Source organism: Dufourea novaeangliae, unplaced genomic scaffold (assembly GCF_001272555.1).
Source record: "Dufourea novaeangliae isolate 0120121106 unplaced genomic scaffold, ASM127255v1 scaffold8, whole genome shotgun sequence".
Lineage (NCBI taxonomy): Eukaryota > Metazoa > Arthropoda > Insecta > Hymenoptera > Halictidae > Dufourea > Dufourea novaeangliae.
This window is the reverse complement of record NW_015373923.1, coordinates 1538881-1553744: the sequence shown is the minus strand read 5'-3', so window position 1 is coordinate 1553744 and position 14864 is coordinate 1538881. Positions and strand designations below refer to the sequence as shown.

General features: G+C 43.7%; 2 protein-coding genes across 5 annotated transcripts in view; one reads left to right on the top strand and one right to left on the bottom strand.

The window, feature by feature from the left end:
- Positions 1–552: 552 nt before the first annotated feature.
- LOC107194749 (bromodomain-containing protein 7) lies at positions 553–5864 on the bottom strand. Of its 4 annotated transcripts, none has more exons than XM_015584427.1 (3): positions 5848–5864; positions 1573–3273; positions 553–1483 (listed from the first exon to the last, which is right to left on the bottom strand). In XM_015584427.1, exons 2-3 carry the CDS (start codon positions 3161–3163, stop codon positions 822–824), a joined length of 2253 nt encoding a protein of 750 aa, XP_015439913.1. In that variant the 5' UTR covers positions 3164–3273; positions 5848–5864; the 3' UTR covers positions 553–821. The 4 variants fall into 4 exon arrangements, with proteins under 4 accessions (XP_015439913.1, XP_015439914.1, XP_015439910.1 ...); XM_015584428.1 differs by lacking the exon at positions 5848–5864 and adding an exon at positions 5724–5785; XM_015584424.1 differs by lacking the exon at positions 5848–5864 and adding an exon at positions 4789–4984.
- Positions 5865–9907: 4043 nt separating this feature from the next.
- Positions 9908–14864, top strand: part of LOC107194537 (solute carrier family 12 member 4) — a gene marked incomplete at its 5' end in the record, with an annotated part of 111697 nt that continues 106740 nt past the window's right edge. Inside the window, one exon of the mRNA XM_015584178.1 lies at positions 9908–9968. Within this exon, the coding sequence (XP_015439664.1) occupies positions 9908–9968 (61 nt within the window). The remainder of the gene's footprint in view (positions 9969–14864) is intronic.

Here is a 14864-nt window from a genome sequence, read left to right as displayed (position 1 = left end):
ACATTTTAAATTGAGATTTTTGTACATACCTCACCATGATTAATTTACTTTTTCAGGATTCAGTGACCTCACAGTTCCCATTAATCGTCGGTTACTAATTAATCATGGCTGGACACGAGGATGCAACGCGAGACGACGTTGGGTATGTAAATAACAGAGATTAATTTCTTGAGTTGATACAATAATTCATCTTCCAAGAAAGGGAGAGCATGAGCAGTTCTGTATTTTAAATGCTTTTTTCTCGCGATAGATTTAATTTAGACATTCAAAGGAATTTAATTTAAAAAATACACTTTGCGAATATTTACAATATCTTTCATAATTTTACACGTTTGAAGTAGAAAGCAAGCACATATGAATACTTCATAAAATATGAAATAATTGAATAATAAAGCAGATCACTCTAGCTTTATGTACATCATTCTTATTGCTTTCTCAAGTATCCTACTTCCATTTGCGTAACATTTATTGCATGAATATTTATAAGAATACAATATAAAGCTGTTAATCTTAGTACCGAATAGAACTAAGGATTATTCTCATAGTGTTGTCCATCGAGTACATCCAGCGAGTAATGTTACAAGTGTAATTCATGTAAACTTTACAGGCTTGGTATAACATATCAGTTGTTACGGAAACTTCATAAATAATGTTCATACAAAATAAACGCGGTGTCGATTCAATAACAACACAATACAAGTACACGACCTTATTTATTAACCGTACGCTCAACATTAAATCTATTTGTTTATACGTAGTAAAATGTACAATCTGTTGGAGAAGATATATTACGGAAAATCATGAATCTCGAAGGGTACACACTAAGACTCTGACAAAATGTCCTCGAGTGTTTTGTCGTCATGTAGGGGTGAGTGTCCTAACGTGGGATCACTCTCCAAGAATTCACGGAGCTCGGTCTCTAGATCAGGAACCGCAGACGCCTCCGTTGTGTTCAATAAAGACGGCGGTGTCTGACTGTGCGTCATACCGATCTGTATTTGGATCGGAGGTTGATTAGTATTCACAATACTGATCGATTGAGGTTGTTGGCTAGTCGGGCTGAGCAAATTCGCATTCGGAATAGGAGATGGCGCCGGCAACAGATTCGACGGAACTGGATTACTGTTTGTCGTCTGCGGTAATAAATTGGTCTCCGCAACAATTGTCGGGTTGTGTGTAATTGGCTCTACTTCCATGGGCTCTGGTCCACCTAACGGCGCTATCCCCATGGCTCTGCGCAGACCATCAACGGGAGCAATAGCCGAGGGAGGTAGCTTCTTTGCTATTTCTGTAAGATTGTCTGTAATCTTGTCGGCTAGTGCCACTTCATTCTCCGAAGGTTTAGGAACATTCGACAGATGAGCAGGCGGCGGAGCTGACAAGCGATCATGCTGCGCCTGCTTTAGACGACCCAACATCTGTGATGTATCGTCCAAGCGGCTCTGTAGAGCTGCACGTTCCTCGCTGAATTTCAATTCCTCCTCTGTGAAAAAAAGAAATAAAAGATTAAAGAACGAGTGATTGACAATTCGATTGTCAGGAAAGTTTAAATAATTCCTTAAGTATAGTTACCCAGATTTTCTAAGAAGTTAACGTCAATTCCCAAGTCTGAGAGTGTCTTCAATTGATCGATGTCAACTTTCACATTATCCATCGCTGGAATATTACGATTTACGTCTTGCATAGGCTTTTCTAGTAAGTGCTTTATCTTTTCCTCCTCTTCCTTAAGTCGCCGCTTTTCATCGATGAACTTCTTAGTCTTTCTGTGATCGCCGCCCGTCAAAATATCCAGCAGATCATCGACCATAGTTAGTGTATAATCACAGTCTTTAGCGAAATCTAAAATGGATTCTGCATATTGTACGGCCGTTTCATCACCGTAGGTCTGATACACCAAGTCTGTTTCCTCTTTTGTTAGATTAGCAAAGGTAGAATCGTAGCTTGGCGCATAAGAGCCAAAGGCACCATAATACAAGGGTTTCACTGGCTTAGACATGTTTCTCCTATCTTCACGAAATCCTGCCAATGCGCCTGTTCCATGATTCAGTTTACCAATGAGCTGACCTAACGATACCGGCCTTTGATTGGTTCCTGGAATTACACCATCTCCTGGTACTATTATTTGCAAGCTAGTGGTTCCATCTTTCTTCTGCCTGAGGAAACCCATTTTTGAGTTCAGCCTTTTCAGCGATAACTTCTCTGAGGCTGTCTTTGCAGCTCCGCGTGCTTGTTTTAAGATCTCCTCTGGGGTCATGTCGTCAGGGATTGCTTCAAATTTACCTAAACTGGCTAATCTCATTTTTCTCTGGTTCTCTTTCCTCAGTTCCTCGGCTTCTTCATTGCGTTCCTCTTGCTCTCGTTCTCGTTCGATCTGTTCCTCCGTTACCGGAGCATCTGGATTATTTGGATCTTCGGTACCCAATTCGAATCCAAGTTCCTCCTTTGATATATCCTGCATATAGGTCAGAACAGGTCTTAACTGTCTAAGTTTCTCAGGTGTAACCATCTTTAAACCAACATGCAACAATTTCTTTGCTGCTTTGAAATAAATTGTGTCCGGATGGTTGTATGTGGTAGCATTATCACACATTAGTTTAAAATCATCTACAAATTCATTTAAATTCTGATAGCTGTTTTCATCTATCTTTTGCTTTATGGTACTGAAATCCATGGGACTCGTAATGATCTGAGAGTATCCAGGTGCAATGCTGTCCGTGACTGGCCATGCAAAAAATTGCTGTGGGTCACGTTTCTCCATTGACCTTAGAAGGTGTTCTAGTAATCGCTGAAGGGGCGTACGTTCAGCAATTTTTCTAAGTACACATGTTCTGGGTTCTCTATGTGGAGAAAGAGAACTGATTTGATTGGTGACACCAACTCTGTGCTCTGTACTGGATGGAGGTCTTGGTGGTAATAATTGGTGATTAGGAATCTTTTTGGGGACTTCAGCCAAACTTTCATCTGCATCACCTACGGATTCCTGACTGGATTCTTCCCTTCTCCTCTTCTTGTCTTTGTGATGATGCTTGTGTCTCTTATCCTTCTTTTTCTTTTTCTTCTTAAGCTTTTTGTGCCCCATATACCTATCGTATTCAGATTCCTGTGTTACAGAACAGTTCAGACCCAACTGTTGTTGGTAGACACCCAAATGTTGAGACAGCATTGTTGCCTGGCTTGGAGACTCGTTGCCGTATTCAGGTGTACCACTGCTACCCCCTACTTTTAGAATAAGTTTCAAAGTACGGGGTTTGTCCGTGGTTGTATAGGGCCCTTCTGTTGAAAGAAATGAGAAGTTAGTTACAGTATAGAAGAACTGATACCAATGTTATTAAACATATATAAAAACAATTGAAGCATTAAGCTATAAATAATCTTTATTGCAAATCTATTGCATGCAATATACAGTGTCTTGCAGAAAATCATACAAAAGTGCAGAATATTGTAATACAAAATACAGTGCTGGATGTTGCGTAATGTAATCTTGCAGGATCATGAAAAGAAGTGTAGTTTTAAATTAATAAAATCTACAGGATATTAAACAGAAGGGTAGAAGGAAATACTGACAATAATAATAATACTAAAGATGACTTTGTAACAGAACAGTGACCTTGTTTTCACATTCATCAAACTGGAAGCGAGATGGAAGTAGCTTGACTTAAACTAAATAAACCTTGATAGAAGTATGCAATTCAAAATAATTTTTGTCAAATTGCTCGACTGAATCTGCAGGAATAATCAGGAAAATACCTCTCAAGGAGGCAAAGCAAAAGCATGTATGGCCATTGATGCCATAATATGTAACAGCCAGGGAACTAAGTGATTGAAGTGCAACAGACATATTAACAACCCAGAAAATATTAAAATCTTGGTCATAGAAACTGTATTACAATGCAAATGTTAAAGATCTTGTTGCACTTCAACTAATCTTAACAGACAAAAAAAACTGAAAGGGTTTGGGGCATTCAAGTAATTTTGGAAGCACAGCTAGTTTCTGTCGTGCAACCAGTCCATGTCCTTTGTTACACATCACTTACTTCCACGTCACACCTGTTGCTGTGGAACCTTCGTTTATACTTTTGAATCCACCTCACTTCTACTCCAACCTCACTCTCAGTTTGTCCGTGGTGAAAACGCAGTCAATATTCCTGTGCATTATTAAACTATGAGTACCAGAAGGATTCTAATGAAAATATTAGAAATTTCAACTACGTCAGATCTCTGCGATTACAATTTGGAAGGAGTTTAAATAGAAACTTGTTCTTGGATCTTATTCATTTTTTCACTTGAATCCTCATGCAGTCAACACTAGCTTTTAACGTTGTAGTACAATATTCAGTGCAATATTTTAATGAACGAAATACTCCATCAGCAATAATGACTAGCTAAATATCAAGTGAAGTGAGGACAGACTATTTGAGAGACACCCGTTACTTCATTTTCTTGCGCCTCACTCGATCAGAATGAGGACATCGTAAACAATATTGAAACGATTCGAAAACACTCGATAAACGTGGTAACGAGCTGCTATCGCGAGCACAATTCGATAAACGAACTTAAAAAGAATATCGCATCAAGATACGATTGTTGACGCTCGGTTTGAATTCGAGGCGCGTTCCGAATTCATCGGGGACACTATATGTGCAGCACAGTGTGGAACGGCTATTTAAAAGGCGGCACACGATAACGCGACGATCTATGGTGCCAAGACTGATGTTAAAGAACACTTAATAGCGACGAGAAGCGACGGCAAGACGATCGAAATACGCCGGAATCGTGCCCTGTCCTCACCTTCGTGCCTCTCGCGCTTGTGCTTTTTATGTTTCTTCGAGCCCATGGTTTGCACGTCGCGCAACAGTTTGGCGAATAATTCTACCGAGAAACAGTAAACACTACGTCGTGAACCACCACGGAACGCGGCTCGTGTGTCTACCGCGCTCCGTTACGTATGTAGACAGTACGGCGGCAGCCATTGAAGACGTCACGAAACTCCAAGCCGTTATGGTGGATGCATGTCTCTTTCGTTTCCCCCGCCCGACCCGATTATCGCCAGCTGCACTGTCATGGCGACGCGTCGCCTCGAACCGGCGCGTGATTCGATTTTGTTCGAGCATTAATGGAGTATTCCCTGCCTTTACAGCTACGATCCTCTTAAAACGACGTTTCTTACGATGCCAGTACACTTGAAGATGATCGATAATTACCGGATACACAGACGATGCCTTCAAATGTTCATAACCGACTAATAAATCTAACGTATTGTATGATATTTAAACGGAATACTAGTGCAAAGTATGTTACGTAAATACCGGCTTCTTCGCGATATCAGTATCGTGTAACCGATCAACTAATTCTGCCCACAGTTTCTCAAGTGAATTCAATCAAGGACTAAGGAGCCCAGCGATGCTGAACTTAAGAATGCATCTCGACTCGTTAATTCCACTCGAGCGGAAGTGCAGCTAATGCACCGACGATGCACCGTGTCATTTCCGAACCAGATTTCCAGAAGCGTTACCCAGAGATGGCCGACATCGAGCCCGTGGATTTCAACGATGGATTATTCCTGTTCGACCCGGGAACATCGCAGTTTCTTTCGCGCGTAAAATAATTCACCGCGTATCGACGGAGACGCGCAGAGCCGGCCGGCCTTGTTGTGCATGGAGCTTTAAAGGCAAAAGGCGCTTCCTAACCTACAAAAGATTCTTCAAGTACCCCCAAGCACTTACCCGTGTTCACCGAGCAACGAAACACTCGACCGTATTCACAGGCACGCGCTTTACCGCACGAGATCGTCCCCACTAAACGAGTGAGCACTATGCCGAATTTCCAGCGGAATTCGGTGGAACTTACCGCGGCAACCGACGACCAAGCCATGGAAAGAGAAAGAGAGGGCGACACTGTGTATGTGTTGTGTGTGCGCCAACAAGCGAGAAGAGTGTTCACTGGTCGGCCACGATGAAAAAAATTCACGCACACTGCAGAGGTGCGCGTCTCTCTCCGCGTTCCACAATGCCTCACAGGCCGAGCTGCACTGGCAAAACGAATCCTGTTCCTTCACGACCCTTTAAATTCCTCGTGTGGCTACGCCGAGACGAGATCTCGATGGACGGGGAACAGCGCTGTCGTTTTACTGCTCTCTTCCCCTGTGGCAGAGAACCGCATACTCGCGAATTCGTTGGTTGGCTAACTAAATAAGTAGTTGTCTTGGTGTTCTCCTCGCTGAACAACTTGCTTCAACCATTTTCATGCTGATTATTCTTTGGGTGAATGGGTTAGAGGGCCTCGTAATTAAAGGTCTTACGAAACATGGAGTCTATAAGAGAAGAAATTCTGGAAGAACACTCGACCTGTTCTCCTAGTAACCAAACGGCAAGGATATTAATGACGTATTGTTCGGCCTAACAAAAGGGAATACATTCAACAATGGTGGACTTCAAGGGCCTAGGATTCTGCTGATGTGTGGAATCCTTGGTCCAACTTAACTGTGTCTTCTAATATCTCCCATGTAGCTTTTTTATGGAATAATGTGCCCCAAAGCTCTCTGTGCTTGAATTGGTAATATCCAAGTACTCCAACAGTCCTCGTTGCATATTCCACCGCATAAATTGATTTATCCGAAAGAAAATGCTCGAAAATGTGCATATATTCAAGTTCAGCCGACTTTCAACGACACTCCGGCGAAACGTATTGGCTATTCGAGTGATCATGCAAGCAGCGTACCGATAAAGGAGCATCTCGGATATCGGCCGTTGGATAGAGTCGGTTTTTTACGACCCCACCGGGCACGGTTATTACCTCCCATAGGTAGCCGAATGAATTTTTAAGACCCGGAAGCCATGTACCGTGCCCCGTACTTTTTCAGTCCTCGTTGGCCTTTAATGTCGCTTTTTTTTTTCGTTCGGTGTAAATTAAGACGACTTGCCAATTCAAGGAAGATTAGTCGTTTTAATCGGAGCAAATGTTCCGTAGATACGTAATATTTCACAAATTGTGGAACTCGAGAGATGGAAAACAGATACGTGAATGTATTTTAATCTGAAACACCATGATACGTTTCACAGCAAATTGAACGTAACGATATTTCTCTGGTCGATTAATTTGTACAACGAGAGAGAGATGCAAAATTGCACGTGCCAGATAAGGATCACGGGATGCAAACGGTATTTTATAGGGGATCAGCTGATAAAGTGCGTTCACATTGGACAGCAAGAAGTATTATTATACCCGCTTTGTATTACGTTCTCCCGAGCCGTCTGGATCAGGGAACCTTTTGAAACGATGCATATGTAAAAGGGAACATGAAATTTTCCCGAAGGAGAGGCTTCCGTTTCCTGCTGCCACCTAGAACAGGATCCCCGCAACCGACGAAAGTTTCGCGATTACTCATCCCCAGCCACCCGTGGGACGAAAACGTAGTAAATTCGCGTATGCATACAGGAGACCCACGCACAGAGCCAGCATGTTTATGTGCTGGCGCAGTCACATGTAACTCTGAAATATGGAGCACAGACTCGTTGTGCATGATGCACAGAAATGCATTCGCCTGATCGAATCGCCTCGTAACTTTGAAACGTACATACGGTTTCGAAAAATACGGTTTATCGTCGATTCTGGACAGCGATTATGATCGATCCTCGATGTTTACGCTCGATATTACATGCATATGTGTTGCTACCGGTCAGACCAAGATTCGATTGACAATATCCGTGCTCGAGCGTTTACAGGCGCTCGCACTTAAAGAGATTCCACGATAATCAATAACCCAGTTGCTAACGCGAAGTCTTTTTAGAATGTAGAAAATGATCTAAACGTTTATTTGCATTGCAAACGCGAATCGCGAAATGTATAACGGGAATAACTAGACTTGTGTACAGATCTCGGGGGATCGAGAATTAAGGACTTCCACGGCTCACATCCTCTTTACATTCGAGCGAGTTAGTGGGCGTGTCGAGTCGGGGGATACGGTCCTGGGAAAAGTCGACGTGTATATTCAGGTGGATGCACTTCGAGTGGACATTCATGAAACAACAATAATCCGTAGAAGTTTACTACTTCCTGATCCTCGGGGGCATTTACAGATGTTCCGTTAATCCTGCAGCGAAACGGAAAATTGAAATAGGCAAGACCAGTTGGTTGACTTATTTGAATCGGATTAAAGGACCTGAATTTCTTAAGGAGCTTTACTTTCTTGTATATTTTACGTCTGTTTTACGTCGTTTTTGCAACGTTAAGGACTGTATCTACACACAGTGCAATTACGTTCAGAATGCGAACATACAAGTTACGAATTCGATATTGGTATAGAGTATATTTATACACATGTATATCTCTTATCGCTATTCACCGTATCTCGTCCGAACGCGCCGCAATTTTATCTTCTCGGAACTTAATCTCCAAAGTTCCTCTTTCCCGGGCGAACCGAGCCAATTAGAGTTCCAACGTAATCATCATGATGAAGTACAATAAAAAAGAAACACCACCCACACAAACTTCCGACTAAATTAAACAATCCATCTTTTGAGTCCACGATGTGAATATCCACAGCCTAATACGTCTAGCCGAAGACCCTGAACTCCCCATCGATTCCGTTCCGGCGGAGCGCAAAAAAAAAGAAGAAACCGTCCGGTCGTATCGGTTTGGAGTCATCCGGTCGCTCCAATCGCGAGGAAGCCAGTCTCGTATATTCAGTCGCCCCCTCCCCCGTTCATCGATAAACAACGTGGTTTCCTCTATCAACCGGCGACTGGTAAAACAATCCCATGGGAAGGGGTGAAAAACATTTTGCGATTTTGTTCTACCATGGACGATATCCTCCCCAGTGGTCTGTCCACTGTCGTTCGAAGAACCGAGCCTCCTACCAAACTCGATGACAGCCAATAGCAGCCTGTGATCAATCGAGGGTTGTTCCCCGATTACTACGGTCCTGGGGAGAGCCGGTGTGCCGATGCACGCACGCACACGTGGGTGCCCCCGTCACACGGCGCCCATGGTCGTCGTGTCGGTCGTCTGGCAGAAGCACGTCTGGTCGTATCGCGGGGCCCCCTGGCGTATGGGCGTGCATACATATACACGTGTATGTGTTTCATACATCTATGTATATACATATATACATATACATATAAAACGGCCAGCGATCAGCCGAAGCCCACGAGTAGGTCTTGTCTTGTGTCAGCCAGCGTAGCGAGCGCAGTCGGTTTCCCAAAGGCAGTGGCAGCGGTAGCTACACGGAGCGCTGTTCGTGTCGCGCGGGGATCTGTTCGTCGCAAAGAAAACACGCCAGTTCAAGGTGTGTGTATACAACGCGGTGTTCAGAGCACGTGTTCCCTCACGATCGGTGGATATACATATATCGTGTCACGCACGGTTTTAGGTACGTCAGGTGTGTGTGTGTGTGTGTGTGTGTATGGCACGTGTGTTTGTGTGTGTGTATGAGGACTACGACATCATCAACAGGCGCTGCTGCCTTACAGTGTGTACGGCGAGGCGATAAAGAAAAAGGACCATCGAAGATACAGAGGCACGATCACCTTCCACACGTATACTATATATATATATATATATACATACACATAGACGGCACGGTTTCCCCACGTGTGTTCCTCTATTTCTTTTCGTCGCACGACCATTCTTGTTTTTCCCCTCCCTGTCTACCTCCTCGTGGTTGTGTTTGTCAACGGGAACCATTCGGTGTCACGCCACACACGAATCGTACAAGCCCAGAAGGAAGCCCGACGTCGCAGCAGCGAATGGAGAACGCGTTGTTCGCCAATCGTCGTAAACGTAAGTGCGACCGTTTCCTTGTTCACCGGCTTATGTTTGTTTACGTTACGTCGACAGACGAGTAAATTCGCGAGACAACGTAATCGCGAGTAAAATCCAGAAAAACAGAGAGAGAGAGAGTTAGTTGCGGTTCATAGTCACGCCGGCCGATAGGACGACGGAGTACGCGCAGCAGCAATCGCTGGATTACGGTGAGTGAGCCTGATTTTAAAATTCTCTAAAAATCCTTCATTAACACTTTGGCGTCTAATTACGTAGTGGTACGTCTTTTTCAAAAATATTTTTTTGAGAGGAGATTCGTCAACTGCTCGAGAAATCGGTGTAAATGTGTAGAAAATGATGGGGAATATTTTCAAGATTATACTGTATTTTGGTTTCTTACTTACCTAGTTTCCACATTTTTTTTTTAACGACGAAAGGTTAGAGGTCAAAGGGCTCGCGCAGAACTAATAACAAGGCTGTTTCTTTCACCGAGTCAACAATGGGTACACATGCGCGTTGATAGGTGTCGAGCGTAATCTATAGGTTAGCTGAATTAAAAGGTTTGCGCGTCAAGGTCGATCGATCCTACGCGGAGGCTCGATGCCAGGAACCGTCCGTAATGGGCTTCCAGTTTAACTCGACGAAAGTAATCAATTAACAGAATCAATCGATTTCATTTCCATTAAGCTGATGTACCCCACGAACATTCTTATATCTATACTTTGCGAAATTTGTCTTCCGCGCCCTGATAGACGATTTCTTAACTGCCACTACCGATAATCGATACTCTGTTGCATCGTGTTCCGATCTTCGAACCATAGATAGACAAATTAATTGTCTAAACAAATAGTTTCGAATCACAAATAAAATATAAAGAAAAGTAATTCGCCATTTTCAATTGATTAAACGTGGAAACTCCAATTTTTATAATACGATAATATTACCATTCGAATGAGTAGACACTTGGCAAACAATTATTTCATTCCATTAACCGTTTGAAGGTTTGGATCACGATCATAGATATCGCTGCTTTTCACTATGTATTATTCGATTAAAATTTCTGTTCAACTCCGCTCCGAAGCGGTGCGAACGGCTAGACGACTTGTCTCTCCGTGTCGTTTTAAAGTGCATCGCCCGCTCGAAGGCAATCGACAATTTGACAAACGTCATACATCGGATATAGTCTCTCCAAGCGAGCAGGTATCGGTCTGCCGAACCCTCGAAAATACCAGCCAAGTTCGTGCGCGTGCATTTTTCTCGATCGACGAATGTTGCCGCGTGCAGTGGGGTAGGGGGTATCGGTTATCAATCGCGAAACGTTCGGGGAAGCCGGCCGATATATCGTCGATCGCGTAACGTAGCAAACGTATCGTCGAAAACGTGTCACACCCGTTTTATTCGAGAGGAGTCTCGAGAAACACTTTTCGCTGCCGTCACGAGGGCGTTTGATAAATGCCGTTCTCGTGTTACCGATTCCCAGATTCTTTCGCGCTGACACAGCGACCTTTACGGCTTCCTCTCTTCCCTTGACCGTCGTTTTACACCCCCGCGATCGTATACATAATAGTTCTGAGTTACGTAGATCGGAGGCTGAACGTTAACCCCTCATTTCGGTAGAATTCAATAAGAATTGCTGCGTTAACCGTTCTAGTACCTTAGAGCCGATGTATGGGCTTTGTGGGTTTTCCGAAAAATACCTTGAGCCGATATATCCATTTTTAATATAATTTAATGACACTTAATTTTTATAAAATAAGCTTTTATAGTGGAACATACGTTTACTGGATAGGAATAATAAAAAAATTGAAAATATCTTAGAGTGTTAACCCTACGTTTCAGAGGCATTCAGCAAGTGTTACAAGCAGAATCATGATGCATGATTAACTAGTTAGGTATTGAACGTTAACACCTCGAGTGGAATTCTTCAAGCGATAATCGACCATTCTCAGTTACGTATTTCTTCGTACAACCCAGTGATTAACACGTAACGAGATCTCGAGCTTCCTTTTCCGGTCGGATTTGTTTATAAAAACTGTCACACAACGCGGTCTTATCGATCCGTCCGTTAATATTTAGTGGACTGGGTAACGTTCATTGTTTAAACACGAACGAACAAGGAGAACCTTGACTTGTGTAGCGCCTCGCCGTCACTTTTGTCTATTTCCGTTCGTGTTCCAGAGGTGCGGTATCAATTATTCGATATCCACCGATTGCGGCCGATTAACCCAAGGAAAACAAGGGAGCTTCGACGAAGGTGGAAATCGTTTTGCGTCAGCCGCGAGCAGCGCGAGTCGATCGTGCTAAAAATGGGATTGTTTATGATCGTAACATAGCCACGCACTCTTACCATATTTTCCACGTGGACGTGTAGACTCCGTGGATGGTTTTGCACGAGCAAGACAATTTCCCCTGTTCTTTTCCCTAGCTTGGGTGTACCCTCGCGAGCAAACTCTGTTTCCGTTAGGGGAAAAAGTGACATAAGAGGAGGGCCTCCCACCACTTGGTAAAATTATTTCAGCTACTGAAACGAATGTTAATTTGGCATAAGTTTCAGTAATTCCCGATACCAAGTGGTAAAAGGCCTTTTCCCTAGGCCACTATTTTCCCTAGCGGAACTCGAGTTTGCACGTCAGTGTACACACGGCGAACGATCAACAAACACTCACGTGAACCGCGCGGCGGTGTACATACGAGCAGTCACGCGTACGCGTCGTTCGTCTGTCTCTGTGTCCCGGCTATTGTTGTGCACCCGAGCGATATTCGGAGCAACCGATCCAAAAATAAAGTATCGATGTAACGCTACAATTGTCAAGGTCGGCCACCTTGATTCCAACTGAAACCACGACGATTTCATTATCGGATCAGTGACTATCAACCATAAATGTATACAAACTTCCATTCGATTTCGTTAGTTTCATTTTTTCGGGATTAGGTCCTGCGTTATTCTCACAAAGAATTTGAAAGTGTTTACACGGTAAAGTAGTCGAGATATACCGCAGCGAATTAATCCATTTCCGAGGTCATTTATCAGTCGTCGACACACACTGAACTCCAGTAATATCAGCTGTTAGAATAGCATCTGTTGTACAAACAATCGTCGACCTGGAAAACTAGACTGTCCGGGATAACCTCGGTTGTCGTAGGACACGCGTTAATTAACACTGTTTCTCTCCTCTATTCATTTACACGGGGCCATCAACCCCTAAGTTTCTTGATTCTGTACGAACACTAAATATGAGAGTCCATTCTGCTAATTTTTTCCAGAATGCATATAAGTTAGACACTGTCAATTTTCATTTTATCGCATGAAATATCTTGCAATACATAGCTCCACCATCCAGAGAAATGTCACGAGTCAAAGTCCAGTACTTCAAGCGACATACTTGCCAGTGTCACTCTGTTTAATATACGAAGTGCTACGCGACGAATCAATTTCTTTTCGCTGTCCTAAAAAATTACACGTTTCCGACATTCCTTGCAGGGGTGCGATATGTTCTTTAGTTTCGTCATTTTTTCCTATGGTTTTTACAATTAGTTACAGGTTAAGTCACTCTTCTATTGCCTCGAACCTAATCGCCTTCGGAGCGCCTCAATTTTCCACCCCTTTTGAAAGCCATCAGGTACACAGAAGAAGAAAGTTTCCTTTCTGTTTTTTCTCTCTCCTTTGGTCGTATGAGAACCACTTGTGGTCCCTGCTAGCCGTTCGAAGCCTGAAGTTCGTCGACGAGGAAACCCAACGGTTTAGGACGGGGCGTGAGGGGGGTAAAAGGGGCAGCTGCATCCCTGCTACAAAAGCCGAGGCGGCACCGAGGGGTCGATAATCATGCAACCCCACCCTGCACACGTTGTATTTCGCCGCGCAGTGTCTGCGATCCGTGCACGTGGTGGACTTGTGCATCTACACCCCTCCAACCCTTCCTGATAAACCAACCCCTTCCCTCCATTCGTTCACTTCTCCGTTTCTCTCTTGTTGGCTGGCGTTGTCTGTCGATGCGCGTCACGGTTAGGTGGCGTGGAAAACCGGCGGCAACGTGTGTAATACGCGGGATCTGGTAACGAGGTTGTTAATTTCGGCGGTCTGGGTACCTTATTAACCCTTGATCGAAACCCCTGCGGTTGAACAACCGTGGCATGTCATTCTCGAGGCTTTTAATTAGCCGAGGGAAACATTATAATTACACTTCGCCTCGACGAATTTCGCCTGGTCTCATTATTCCGGTGATTCCTCTCTGTGTTCGTTTCGCCACTTTGTTCGCGTCGATTCTCTTATTATACTGTGTAGGGTTTATTCCTGTTTGGGGCCAAGAGATTTTCAACGTAGTTGATTTTCGTGTCCGATGAACCTGCACGTGATCGAGTAAATTATAGATCTGTTATGTTTATGCGGGATGTTCGTTGATAAGACTTCGTTTGCTAGTTTTTGTTATCTCTGTGAATAGAGATTTTTAGAATTTTACTCCCGTGAATCTAGGCACGATTTTTAAGAGAAATGAACACCGTTGATATTGTAGTCGAGCATTCGTCAGGTGAGCGTACACTCCCGCTCGTATTAGGACACTTATAGAGATATTAGTAAGAGTAGCCTCAGATATATCATATTTTCGAACCACCACAATTTTCTTCGTATAGACCAGGCCTGTCTTAATACTTAGGAGCGGTAGTTCATATCTACAGTCGGCTGGTTCTTCGTGTGCTTACGTCGGAGGTTAAATAGAAGCGGTTTCGCGCACTATATTGCACCCTTTGTCGGAGGGGCTGCCATGCGGGAGACGTGGCGCCCTCGGACGAGCGAAACTGGAGTGTGTAGCTTGCCACCCCCTAGGCGAGGGTAGAAACCCCCTCGCTTCGCCGGGCTCGAGGTTCGACCCTGGTCGTGACACACACAATGCATCCTTCTAAACAATTCTATCCATCAAACAGCTCTCTCAGTCATTAGTAGATAAAAACAAACTAATCATTTCGTAGGGTGTTTGTTCTTTTTTCTAAATCCATCTGTGACGATAAATTTAATTCCCGTTTTTCGTCGATTCATCGATCTCGCCACGTTACTTGAAAAATCGAGACGTACGCGCAGTAATCAAGAATTCGAAAACACTACCCCCTTT

What these genes read in the sequence shown, in the direction of transcription:
- LOC107194749 (XM_015584424.1), bottom strand. Translation starts at nt 4,834, where the DNA reads ATGGGCTCGAAGAAACATAAAAAGCACAAGCGCGAGAGGCACGAAG. An exon ending in CAAGCGCGAGAGGCACGAAG is followed by an intron (nt 3,274 to 4,788) that starts GTGAGGACAGGG and finishes TTCTTTCAACAG; the next exon opens with AAGGGCCCTATACAACCACG. An exon ending in TAACTTCTTAGAAAATCTGG is followed by an intron (nt 1,484 to 1,572) that starts GTAACTATACTT and finishes TTTTTTTCACAG; the next exon opens with AGGAGGAATTGAAATTCAGC.